This window comes from Leuresthes tenuis, unplaced genomic scaffold, assembly GCF_036924035.1.
Source record: "Leuresthes tenuis unplaced genomic scaffold, fLeuTen1.0.hap1 SCAF_15, whole genome shotgun sequence".
NCBI lineage: Eukaryota > Metazoa > Chordata > Actinopteri > Atheriniformes > Atherinopsidae > Leuresthes > Leuresthes tenuis.
This window is the reverse complement of record NW_027325369.1, coordinates 32,870,455-32,883,884: the sequence shown is the minus strand read 5'-3', so window position 1 is coordinate 32,883,884 and position 13,430 is coordinate 32,870,455. Positions and strand designations below refer to the sequence as shown.

Genomic DNA, 13,430 nt, shown 5'->3' with positions numbered 1-13,430 from the left:
GGACACGACTGATAGTTCCAGTGCAGACTTTTCATTTTGCTGCAGGGATTCTCCACAATATCCCAACTAAAACTGTAAAGGACACAACTGGAAAGTGAAGCGTTTGGTTGATGATACAAGAGCAGAAAACTGCCCTTACAAAGGAGCTTATGAAGCTCAAGGCTGTGTGTGCTCAGTCCTCTCCATGTGACACAACCTGCTCAGCACGCACTCCTCAGGTGAAGTTGAGGCTTAGGGAAGCTGGGCCGTTTGTGCACATGGACACTTTTTTTGTGTACTCCTATCACACACAGGTGCCTGATTTCTACATCTAGAGCCTCGGAAACTAGTCGGACACATCAGGAAAGCAGAGAAACCTGAGAGAGGATGAACCTGGTGAAGGGCAGAGTGACAGAAAAGTAAAGCAACCCCAAAGGTAGAAGTGCACAGCACACCAAGGAAGGACAATAAGAGTGATATCTACCATACAATGGAGTTTGTTTATCATATCGTATCCATTGGCTGTTTGCTTTGCCGAAAGGTGAGATGGGAAAGACATGAGTGAACAATGAGGTCGTTAATAACAAAGCAAATCAAACAAAAGACCGACAAGGAAGGAGGGAGACAAATTAAATCATGAAATGTACAATAATGAGCCAAAATAACAGACATCTGCCTTCACCCCACAGGTTAAGTCCCGATTAGTAGCTCAGTTACGCCTTATTCATTACCAGGAGTGGAGGAAAAGCTTCCCAACACATGTCAATCTACTCAAACCGTTTAAGATTTACAAACCTCTGGGTTTTCTTTGGTTTGGATACTGACTGAGCACACGTCTCCCTCCACTTATACTGTGATGTAGACAGTGAAGGTGGGAGAATTAGGTCGATTTGTGCAGCTCTGATTCTAAAATAGTTCTAAAATGTAAATGAAAGCACAATGCAATCATTTCCAGAGTTTTATTTACAACAAAGCATTGAAACTGTGAAATTATCTTATTTTCATTGGTCTAAGTATGACCCACATGATCCAGTCGGGCTCCATATGTGGGTTCTGGGTGGATCACTTATAAGAAACCCACCCATCAGAGCCAATAAGCTGCAGTCAGTGAGTTTTCCAACCTTAAATCTTTCGATGAGCTCGTCAAGAGCAAATAATCTAACCTCATATGAGTTCAATTAAACTTAGCTTGCAAGAGCAAAAGCTTCAGCCTTTGTTGAATTTAAACAAAACAAATTGTGCTGCAGAGATGAGCTTTGAGAGATAAAACTGTGCCATCAGCAGAGTGAGCTCTCCTTCCGTCTCTTAGCGAGCTGAGGCTCAGAAAGCCAGCAGCCGGGGAAACGGTGAGCTCCTCGTCACCTGACACATGCACTTAAACAGCTCTTTGCCTTACCTGTCGGAGGTTGCGGGTCACTTTGACATCATGCCACGAGTTGTCGTTGAACTTCCCGTTGACTGGCTCCACGATGGCTTCGAAGGCCCCAGAACCCAGGTTGATAACCAGGGAGACGGCTCCATCCTTCAGCGCCAGGTTGACGTAGTCAGCTGACTTGCCGGTGTGGAGGATGAGGCCGTTACGTTGCCAGGTCTTGAAGGAGAGCGTGATCTCGTCGCTGCTGCTCTGGATGGGGTTCTGGGAGAGATCGTAGCAGAAGTACTCCGAACCTCGGAAGGTGGCCACGTTCTCCTCCCTGGCTGTGGTGAGAAGAAGAAGAAGAAGAAGAAGAAGAAGAAGAAGAAGAAGAAGCATGAATATGAACAGCATGATGTCAACGTATTAAAGGTTTCCAGGGAAGACTGTTTGACTCCAGCAGGAAGCTATTCTTCAGGATCTTTAAGCCTGAATATCAGAATTTAAGTCTGTGGTAAGCCCCGTCGCCTTTTCCCTCTTTATGCTTTTAACTTTTCTTTGATTATAAGCCACTCGGTAAGGCAAATTAAATATCTGTTCAGGGAAAACGATGTGGTTTGGCATCAGATGCATGATGTATAAGTGCCTCAGAAACCATCCCTGTCAGGTGGAGCAGGAAAAATGGTCTCCTGTGGCTGAAAAAAGCAGGATTTAGTTTTCCAGGATGATAAAATGGTAAAATATATGTTCCTGATGGATTTACAAAACCCTCCCCACCATCAGACAGTTCCTTAGTTTCAACATGTCGTCTGTACCAGCTTCAGAAACAGATCTGATGAAAATGATCTGCTGTTATCACTCCTGTTCTGCTCATTTCCAGCTCAGACCAACACCTCATAGATCCAAATATGACCTTGAGTGGTCCTACACACAAGCTCTGTGATATCACTCTGAAATGTGGCAAAAAAGGAGGCAACAGCTGCTGTAACAGGTTTAATGTTTTCACCTGAAAACTTTAATGTCCCCGAGAGGCGATTTGTTTTACAGTAAAATCATTGACATATAATCTATAAACAGACACTGAACCAGACATTTACAGCACTAAATGTCTAACACATAAACACACATCAGTTAAATATAGAACACTAAAACAGAGCATATTGCCCTTCCCTACCAAGCCTAATGTCAGAAATAAATCTACAGCACTATTTATCTGATAACATGTATGTCAAGTACAGGAAGAAGGATATTTCACTTCCCTAGAAGGCCTAAAAAACATAAATAGGTAAGAAAATATTTGTCTAAATCAACAGCAATATTTATGCAATATGCACATCAGTAATCAAATACAGTAAGAAGGATATTGCACTTCCCTGGAAGCCTATGTGTCATGAATAAATTGCGTCACATTGGCCCTCAAATCCCAGAGTTTCTGGCTTTTACCAACATTTAGTTTTTAACATGAACAACTAACTTTGTTAAAGTATTTATGGCAGAAATAAGGTTACCTGGTGCTACTCTGGAGTAAATATGTATGGAGCTGATCAAGTTGCTCTTGATTTTTCCTTTTTAAGCCACGAGCCATCATTAAAGGAAGAAATGTCCCTTCATGATTACTCAACTGAGGGCATATTCAGAAGAGTAAGAAGGAGCAAATATCAAATGATAATCATTGTGAAATTCATCTAAAACATGAAAGAAGATGAATAATAAGAACCTTCAGAAATGTTGGGCGTGTGACGGAGAGGAATGCTGGTGAGAGATATCACATAACCACATCAAAGGCCTAATCTTCCAGCGAAATTGGCTGTCATAGAGACACTGCGACACGGTGGTTATGCTTGTCATCAGACAGAAAGAACCCAAAAAAGGGGGGAGCGACGGAGATGAACTGTATTTATGACCTTGGTAGAAGGGGAGGGAAGATGCCGGAGACAAGAAAACAGGGAGAGCTGAGGGATAACACAGAAAAATGCTCCAGTCAGGAGTTGTTATCTGTGACATCATCTTCAATTAACTCGCTGTCTCTTAAGCAGAAAATACTGAACTCTGAGCCAGAATGCAGCACAATCTGCTGGCCAGAAAAGCACAGCCAGGATCTGCATGAAAGCAGTTTTCTTCTCGTGCTTTCTTGACAGTGGAAATAAAATGGCCTCTGCTCTTTTCCCTCACACATGCAGTTCAGAACAGACCACGCTCAGCTCCATATGCGTTTGCTTTGGATGTAAAATACCTTCATCATCATCTCACAAGTCTTCTTTAAACCATCACGTGGAACCTAAACCTTTAGAAAACATCTGTTTTTTGCCTTATTTTCATGCTTTTTGGAGCAGGACCTCTAAAAATAGGCTCAATTCATTCAGAATTGGTCAGAATTGTTTTTCAAGCGGCTGAGTAGTCGTCCTCTGATTGGAAAATGGATGATTTAATCCTCAGCCATGTGTCAAAACCTCTACTTTGCCCCCGATCTGCTCATCATTCTGTGATCACACCGTTATTTTCTCCAGGCTTCTCACCGCTGGAGTGAGTTTAAAACTCTATTGATAACATTTTGTGGTCCAGGGCTTAGGAAGGACCATTAAATGAAATCCTCTGTGATTCCACAGCTGACCACAGCACAGCAGGAAGGAGCCAAAGCTCTGCTGGAGGCGGGCTGAAGGAGAAGAAATGTGTCCTGGAGAATGAATTTCAATTTGTCCTCGACTGTGCTCTGCAGCAGCTGTACAGCTTTACTGCGGCTGTTGGACTCCAAACCTCCCAGAATATCACTTCTCAGTACAAACTAATGAACTTTTTTGGTTAATATATGTTTGAAAAAGGCTCAAAAGTGCTGCTTCAATCATGAGAAACAAAAAGAAACTTCAGGTTACAGTAACTACTGACCAAATTACCGGTTAAAAATCAATATTATCTATTTATTACAAATACATATGCATCTGTATGCATTGCTTTTCCCTTTCTGCCTGCTTTCATTATGAATAATTACTAATGAATACATAATAAATGACCCAGACTGGTCATTAAAGATGCAAAACGAAGCAGGGCAACAGAACAGAACCACTACAGTACACTACAGCAGCTCCTCTGCCTGCTTCTACTGTAGCAGCATGTCTGGAAGTGCATGTGGCAGAGCGGTGAGGGAAAAGTCTGACAGTTTAGCTGCCTGACAGACTGGAAAGTACAAAACAGTGAAACTGAGGAGTGCATTAAAAGGATGTGGAGCTAAGTGGAGCTACATCCTGCAGAGATGTCCACAAGAAAGAAATCTGGCAGGAGCTCGAACCGAGTGGGGCTGAGTACAAGAAATGGATCAGAGAAAAAAGCCTCATCATCCAATGCAGCACATGCACGTCTGCAGAAGCCAGTTTATCCTCAGATAAATGATCTCAGGCAGAGTGTTTATGATCCAGGACAGTCAGCTGTAGTAACTATGTGGTTCATTTACTTATGGCTGTAAGACTGATGATGAGAAGGATTTTACTGGGTAAAAAGGTATAAAGTGTTGTGTCACAGTTCAAAGGCAATTAGGCTCAATTAGGCTCAGGTCTAAACATCTGTTTAGTTTGTTCTCAGCATGAAACACGATGCATACGACTGTTTTCAGCCAGTTATGATGCATATAAGCGTTCAATAAACCCCAAAGTCCTCGTGTTCTCACCTAATCCACCGTTTTCTGTCACTTTCACCTGAGTTTTATGCACCACAGCTTCTTTATGAGGGTTAGGAACCAGATGTGCCCGGTTAGGATGAGGAAAAGATGGTGTGGGGGCTAAAATCCACCCGATCTCTAAGAAAGGTCGTGAAATACCGGCGTCTCACGGTAAAGGCTCAAAAACTGTATTTTTTACTTTTTATTACTACAGTTTCCTCAGATTAAGTCTTCCACACTCCATATCCTGCTAGTTAAGGAGGTTAAGGAGGTCAGAGGGGGTGAAAAAGGTGCTGAACGTGCACCTTTTCTGGATCAGTGTGCAACACAGACTCACCCTGCAAAGTATTTTCAACATTTTCCGTTTCTACGTCCCTCTTTCTCATAATTCCTTATTTTTCTACTGCACTCACCCACAAACGGTGAGAGTAAGGCACTTAAATTATATGGTTGGGCTCAGAATTAATTTACACGATTAGGTCCATGTGTTGCAAAATACATAGTTAGGCTTATTGGTTATATCTCACACATTTTTATTCGTATTCCCACCATATTACACAGAGAGCAGCAGCCTAAGGACACGTGAGCGTCTGACAGTGAACAAACGGACGTTTTCTGCTGAAATACATCCTTTTACCAGTTTGCTGCTGGTCTGGTTGCAGTTACGCTTCAGTGTGAGATTTTAGTGTCATGTCTGCCTGTTTAAACTGGGACACAGGTACAACTTTCTGGCTGCTTTTGTTAGGTTTCTGCTGCTGGGAGGTCATGGTGGAGAGGGAACACATAGTTTCACGTCTTTATTCTGCTGTATTTTCCTGCCTCTGCCATTTTGAGAGGACCTCTGCTGAGATTTTACCCGTTTAACCCAAAGACCAACAGTTACGTGGAGTGTAACAAGCCCATCTGCTATGCTTGTAAACCTGTCATCTTGTCCCTGTGGGTGGAAGGATTTTAGAGGACTAGACCCTGGAAATTGTCAGAAACAGCTCTGCTAGCTTATCATTATCATCTTTCTTTATGTGCACATGTTATGACAAATCACCACACTGTCAGAAAGCACCAAGAATAGTTCTGTGATCTGAGTGCTGAGGGCACAGCGTACCAACAGGAAGTGCCTGGTCCCAGTAAGCAGTCAGCTCATCTCAGGCTTATGGCTTATGGAGCTGAAGCAATTTAAATCAAAATCCTGATATTTTGGGAAATGTATAAGAAATTCACATCAAACTGCTGCTGGTCTCCAGCCTGGCTCCCCAAGGTGAGAGAGCACCGCTGCTTCTCCCTCCATCTACGGCCCACTGCGAGGAAAAATGTGTGCAAGAGGAAGCACAACAGAGCAAGTTTCCCTGCAGGGCGAGAATGGGAGCACAGCCTGCTCCGAGCTCTCCGAGAAGAAGGAAGAACATTATATAAAAAAGCTCTATAAAGCCACCATGGATTCACATGTACATTCTGCTAATATCAGGCCTCTGTTTTATGGAGGTGATGATCCACTGAAAGCAAAATTCAATACAAAATTACAGTCACCCAGAAAGGCAGCCAGAGCCATTCTGCTGAAATATGGAATAGTGATGAACTGAGAATGAATATAACTTCTTTATGGCTGAAACGAGGATGAGGTGAGGAGATTGTTATCACCCCATAATGGTTTTAATGGCATCCGTAAGCTGTTCTATTTGGGGCCTTCATTTGATGGATGAGCCTGAACGAGTCCTGTGAGGGGTCATCCATAAAAGTGTCAGACGGAGAGGTGGCAGAAGGCAAAGCTACGGCCACGGTAAATATCTGCTATATATTCGAGGGCTGCTGTGCACATTCGAGAGCAAAGAAGTGAAATTGTGCTTTTTTAGTTTCTTATTTTAAATGGCCAGTTTTCTACTATCTGGTCTGTATGAAGAGAGTTTTTAGCTGTTTTTGGCGTCTATATCTAACATTCAGTATCTGTCATAACATATGAAGCTTTAAAAGTGTCTGTTGTGTCTCTGTTGTCCTGGCAACCTCTCCAGGGTGCCCCTGGTCCAATAGGACCTGGGATCGGCTCCATGCAAATAAATGGATCCATAAAAAGACGTTTTAAAGCGTTTCTGCAGTAACTGTATGTCTGATGAGAGTGAAAAAAGACCACAAAGTGCTTTCTTACAAAGTCTCTTTGCCCCCCGATGACTTCGTACAGACCGTGAATTCTGTTTAAACTTGCTGTGACTTCACAAAGTTACCGGGGGCTCACACCAAAAGCGGCGTTAGCGGCCAGCTGCCGTTCATTTTCAATGTAAGATGGCGTCGATGAGCGGCCGGCATTGTGAGCTTCGTGAGCTTCAAGAGTTGAGAAAGGCCCAACTTTATGCAAATGAGCAGTGACGCTACGCGACAACAGCCAATTAGGGCCGATCTGGATTCCGAAGGCGAAAAAAAGGCGGGAAAAAGGCGGAAAACGGCAGAGTGCAAACACAAAGAAACACAAAGAAGGCTGCCAAGAGTACGATCCATGGTGAAAGAGGGAACCGATGTATGGATGGATTATTATATATACTCCCCTCCTATTTGTCCACAGACTTGACACAGAAACAGTCTGATCATAGCCTCCGGTCCCTGGATTTCATCACATTTGCCCTCAGTCCGTACTGAACTTGGTAAAAAAAGGCGTTCTCCAATGCTGCGTTCAGGCTCCAACAGAAGCTGAAGCTGTCCACTTTTATTTCACTAGAGGACTTCAAATGACTTGTCGGAAGGCTGGTGAGACAGTCAGTGGGGGTCTGCACATGTACTGTACTTAACTAGTTCCTTTTTTCTTTAATTTTATTCTTATTAATTATCATATGTTCCTGTTTCTGTCTCTTGTACGTTCAGTTAATCTGTAACTTTGTGTTTTGCTGCCTCCCTAAAGCAAGTCTCTCTTGCAAATGAGACCCTGGGTCTCAATGAGATTTTACCTGTATAAATAAAGGTTAATAAAATAAAAATATATATATCTGCTAGTTGCTATACATATAAGCCCCGCCCCTTTGGCCGCTTCCGGCGGCAGAAGAAGTACAAGCGGCGGGTTGTGAGCCCCCGGTTAGATCTAGTGGTTTAAAATGCACATTACAACCACCTCAGCCTCCCTGAAAACCAAAATGCTCACAGCGATGAGCCATTTCGCACCTTTCTGTTTCCCAGTGAGTTCAACTTGTTCGAACATCCTGGAACCTCTGAGCCGTGCTGCTTTAGGTCTCCTCCAGCATAAAGTGCCGTGTTACAGACATCATTGTTCCATAATCAGGCCATCCACTCCTCCAGAGGACTCTGGGCTGTTAAAGGACACGCTTCAGGATAACGTGTTCAAACTGTAAAGAATCTGCTCTGGTAGACCCCAAAAGAAACCTGCTAATGAGCACATCACGGCCTCTTTAAGGAATCTGTCTTCAGTCGCACTTCACCTCTGATATTAACAGCTCTGACAAGTTTAAGTGACTGTTGACTCTATGATGATAAATGACCTGAAAGCACGAAATGTGTTGCATGAATCTTTAATGCTGCCACAGGCCTCAGTGGCACCGGGCTAATAGCTGAAGTCCGAACATGAACCAGCAATAAATAAGTCATTGCATCATAAATAATTGATTGATGCTTTGATTTATGATGTGTGCATTTTCTTGCAGTTTTCTCCACGTGTGACTTTGATGAATCAGGTGTGCGGCGGCCATTTTGTGTCAACAGATTCGCTGACAGTGGGAAACTTTAGTTTTAAAAGTTTCTTAGATGGGATATGATGGTTCCAACAGCTTTACAGGAGGCTGATATTTGACTCTGTGTGTACAAAAGTTCTTTTGCAGCTGCAGAAGATGCACCGTAGTAACAAAGGACTTCAGAGGCTTCAGATGGGTAATCACAGGAACTGCAATCTGACAGCTCGTGTCACAAATGTTTGACATCAAACTGCTGATGTGTGCTGACTGACTATCTGAGGAACAACCAACTCTGCAATGCATCCCTGAGACTGCAGGCTGAATAAAACGCCACCATCTATTGGCTCCCATCTGTCTCTATTCTGGTTTTATTAACTGGAGTTCCTGCCCCAGTTTGAGAGTATTTTCTCCTGAAAAACAGCAGCATGGGTCATTTATTTAGCAAATAATCACTGCTTCCCTTTTTCTTCTTGGCCTTTTCTTTTGCTCATTCTTCCACGCTTCACGAGACACTATTCTGTTCATTTTGACTTACCTTCCACATCTTTAAATGAAATCAGATTAAAACTTCAATGTGTTACAATAATACAGCCTATTTGCCAAAATGTCAAATGTTTCCATTTTGCTTTTCTCTGAACCATGAACACATGGCCCTCGAGAACCTCTTCACATTCAGTTTTTACACTAAAACAAACTGATTAAATCCTTGGTTAGGTCCAGTAACTACCTCATACGGCTCAGCCAATAAGCTACAGAGACTATGGGATCCTGCCACTGTATCCTGCCAGCTGTGTTGGACATTTCTGGGATAACTTTGCTGGTCTTATTATGTTTGATTCCACCGTTTCCGTCACGCCTGCACAGCTGGACTGAGAGTGAGCTGTCAGCTCTCTCACAGATGGTAAAATCCATCAATCTCACCTCTTTTTCTCCATAAGGGATCATGTGTTCTGTGAAGACAAAGTGAGCTGTTGTAGGACCCACAGTGAAAATTAGCATGACCTCTGAATTAAACTGTTTTCCTCCAAAAAACAGATGTTAGCGGGTTACTGTGACTCAGTTTTCTCTCGTCCACTAACACTGAATGGTGCACCAAAGTGTTTGCACCAAGAATAAATGGGATCCAAAGCAAAAGTTGCAGTAGTTTCCAGCTGGTTGTTGAGCGCAAACCATGTTTTCAGCAGTCAGTGCGTCATATTCTGCAGGTTAGGAGCAGCAGACGTGCAACAGCTCCTGTTAAAACTGGCAGAAACAGGCTGATTCACTTCAGGTGAGTCAGGTTAGAAAAACAGAGGCATGAGAGGCTGACCAGGCCTGCTTGAGCCGTTAAGCAACATTCAGCCATTTTTTCTTTTTATATCAGAAGAAAACTGACTTTTTTAAAGATTTTTTATGAGATTTATCTGACCACACAAAAATCTCAGAAAGAAAGATGAATATAAAAGACTCATCTGCCTGCTGCTGAGTTTGCAGGGCGACACTCAGATCATGAATATGTGGGGCTGAGATGACAGAAGCGAGGCCAAACAAGACGTTGCTTTGCAGGTAACAACTTCTGCAGCAGCTGAGGCGCTCTGCTCGCTCCCTGGTTAGTTTTCCTCACCCTGTCCAGCTCCCATTTGATCAGGAGCAGTGTCGCTTCTGCCGTTTTCTCCATCTAGCCCATAATAACTTCTCCTCAGGTTACTATCCTTTCATTTTTCAGTCCCCCGTAGTTCATGTAAATTACCTGTACAGCCCCAGCTCGAATGGGTTCATCACTGAACACACAGAATTCATTTTTGATTGAAAAAAAGAAAAACGCTCCTCTGAAAATGAAATACAAGTGTGAAGAATGTAGGACTCTGATTGTTAGCTTCATCTGGAATCAGCTGCAGAGAGAAACATCTGGCATCCTGTTTTAATGGAGAAATAGTGAGGCAATAATCCTATTCATCCGAACAAGTCTTACACCTGTCTGTGCTACAGTGAAGAGAAGTTCGGAGCAGAAGAGCTGCAGTGAGAATAAAAAGAATGCACAGCGGTGGAGAGAAGGAGCAGCAGAATGACAGAGGCATTATCTCGGGTTGTGCTGAATATGAATGTGATTGCTGGATTCTTCCTTCCTCTCAGGGTAGGGACCGTAAATTAGAACTGAGTGAGACACTACACACCAGCGGCATATCAAATGCAGCTGTTCAACTTCAAAGAAGAGGACTCGGGCAAAGCTAGATCAGAAGAAGTGGACAAAACTAGAAAGGCACAAAATGGCTGCCTTCTTACACCACCCACAGCTCTTCAGATAACAGCTCCACTCGGAAGAAGTGTTAAACTAATACAACAGTATGAGCGGAAACTTTGGAGCTGTTCATCCAGACTTTCTGCAAAACATGTTCCTGAATGATTATTCAACAGATAAACCTTCCTTTCACACTGAGGATCTGAAATGGGTTTAACAGCTGCACCAAATTAAACTCAAAGTCACTCAAAGTGATCGTATTTCTGAGGTTTGTGACCTGAAATTTAAAACTCATCCGCTGCAGAGATAAGGGCTGAGAGAGCTGGACAACTGGAAGGCAGCTGTGAACTGTTCAAAGATACGTTTTAGGCATTTAATCCTGAATCCAGATGCAGACAGACGGGAGATGTTGGGACCTCAAACTCCAGCGAACAGCACAAAACACACCACAGGTCAGTTGTAGGATTTCTGCTGGCAGCAAGGCCGGCACAGCAGGCAGTCCATGCATTTCTGAAACAGTAGAAAGAAGCTGAACACATTCTGGTACTTTTCTGTGTCTGTGTTGTGCCAATAAGAGAGAAGACACCCACTGTTGAACTCTTGTGCTTTAAACTGTGGGACAAAGCTGCTCCTGAAGCCCGGAAACTCAACCATCGGGTCATTTTAACCCTTTCATGCACAAATTATAAAAGGATTGTTTTTATTTATCTTTAGGCATGAAAAGAACACATTTTTTATTCATTTTTACACCAATTATTTGCTGAAATGTCGCATGGAGGAACAGAAACGTGACGCTTTAACGTCCACTTTAGTGTCCCACGTGCATGAAAGGGTTAAAACAGCATGAGGATAGGAAACTAACGCCCTCTTTAGCTCGAGTTTATCCAGATAACAGCTCAACTATCATCACAGGCTGCAAGATTTCAAATGAAATGTTTCACTTCAGTATAAAAACAGCTGACTGCAGAAAGACTCCAATCATGACGCTGCCCAGCAGCCAGCTAATTTAAAACTGTCTTTTTCATCTTCTGATATTACAATATTTCATTAATTCTTTTCAATTAAAGGCTGGCAGCAAAGTTAGGGAGGTGAGGGGAGCAGTATCTGACACAATGTAAGAGAAGAAAGTAGCAAGGGCGGCTTCTCATCTTCTGCAGCAACTGTGAAGGCATCTGTGTGCGAATTATCTAAATCCAAGACTGAGTTCCCTACGGAGGCTGTAAAGCATCTCATATCACGAATGCTAACTCCGGTATACGGTTGTTGTATGTCGTAATGTTTCAGAGATAATCTGTCATTAGCGTGAATCAGAAGAACAAATATGAGAGAATAAAAGTCACATTTAAACACCTATTAAAGATAAAGATGATTTACAGTAAGTCTGATGCCACAGAATTGTTTACCGCCTTAAATATCTATAGATTAGCATTTCATGTCGTCATATTGTCACGTTAGTTGTCTGGATGGCAGCTTAGAGCTGAAACATGTTCATCAGAATAAATGTGATGAGTTTTCTTCAGTGAGTCCCTGCATTTTACATGAATATGTAACAGAGAGCCGCAAAGTTTGGAGCAGTGAAGCGAAGCAGGGAAGCGAAGCAGGGAAGAGACGGGAGGTCAAACAGAGCAGAATAATGTGCTCTGACTAATCCGTCACTGAGCAGCCGGCTTTGATTCTGCAAATCAGGGATCTTCCTCAAACGATTCTCAGATTTTCAAACACATTTGGTTTTTATTCGCTCAAAAACAGAAAGAATCAACTAAATGAGACCAGAGTAAAACCTTTTCAGTGCCGTCATTCAAAAATATGACATATATATAAATCCAACACCTTTGTGACTCCAAGGTGAGCTAATTCTTCACCGTTTACCTGTTTGAACATGCATGACTTCTTCAGCTGTTTGCCACAGATGAGCCGAAGCTTCACCTATAAGCTGCTTTAAGGCGAGGAGGGATTATCCTTTTAACTTTACCTTTTTAGATCAACTAAATATGTCATCTTGATGAATAAATGTATGAGTTGAGAGGCTGATTTCTTTTAAAATTGATTTTTTTTCTTGCTACTCTGAGGGAAATGTTGCAGCGGATGCACGACTACAGCAGAACTGCGCTGAAAGCAGCGTTTAAAGAGCGTCTCCAGATCGCACTGCGATACGACAGGACTGGACAAACCTGTGCTGCTCAAAGATTTCCTCAGATTCAGCTGTTTTTCAGCTTCAGACTGGCCTCACACATTTGGACCACACTGTAAAACTGTGTATTTATAGCACATTTGCATATAAATAGCATCGAATAAAAGTTAGGACCGACCTCTTCTTCTGTCTCACAGATGTGTTTTGATCTCAGATTCAAATGCCTGAAGTCACAAAAACATCAATGCAGGTGCGGACACACCGCAGAAATGATTATGCGCCCCAGTGCGTGCGTTATGGTCTCATATGAAGACGTGATGGCTTCTGGTGCTCTGACAGAAAATAAAGGAAAATAAGCAGCAAAGCAGGGGAGCTGGAGGACTAGGGCTGTGATTCCAGTGCAGTACACCTAATGAAACACGGGTTAGCCGTGCACG

The 13,430-nt window shown here is 42.8% G+C and overlaps 1 protein-coding gene across 4 annotated transcripts in view; it reads right to left on the bottom strand.

The window, feature by feature from the left end:
• Nucleotides 1-13,430, bottom strand: part of nrxn3a (neurexin 3a) — a 164,756-nt gene that overhangs the window by 93,646 nt on the left and 57,680 nt on the right. For all 4 annotated transcript variants that reach the window (XR_011907672.1, XR_011907673.1, XM_072364904.1 and 1 more), the window contains exon 5: nucleotides 1,376-1,679. Coding sequence is in view for 2 of the 4 variants with exons in the window: in XM_072364904.1 (XP_072221005.1) it covers nucleotides 1,376-1,679 (304 nt within the window). In the remaining 2 variants the exon portion in view is untranslated. The remainder of the gene's footprint in view (nucleotides 1-1,375; nucleotides 1,680-13,430) is intronic.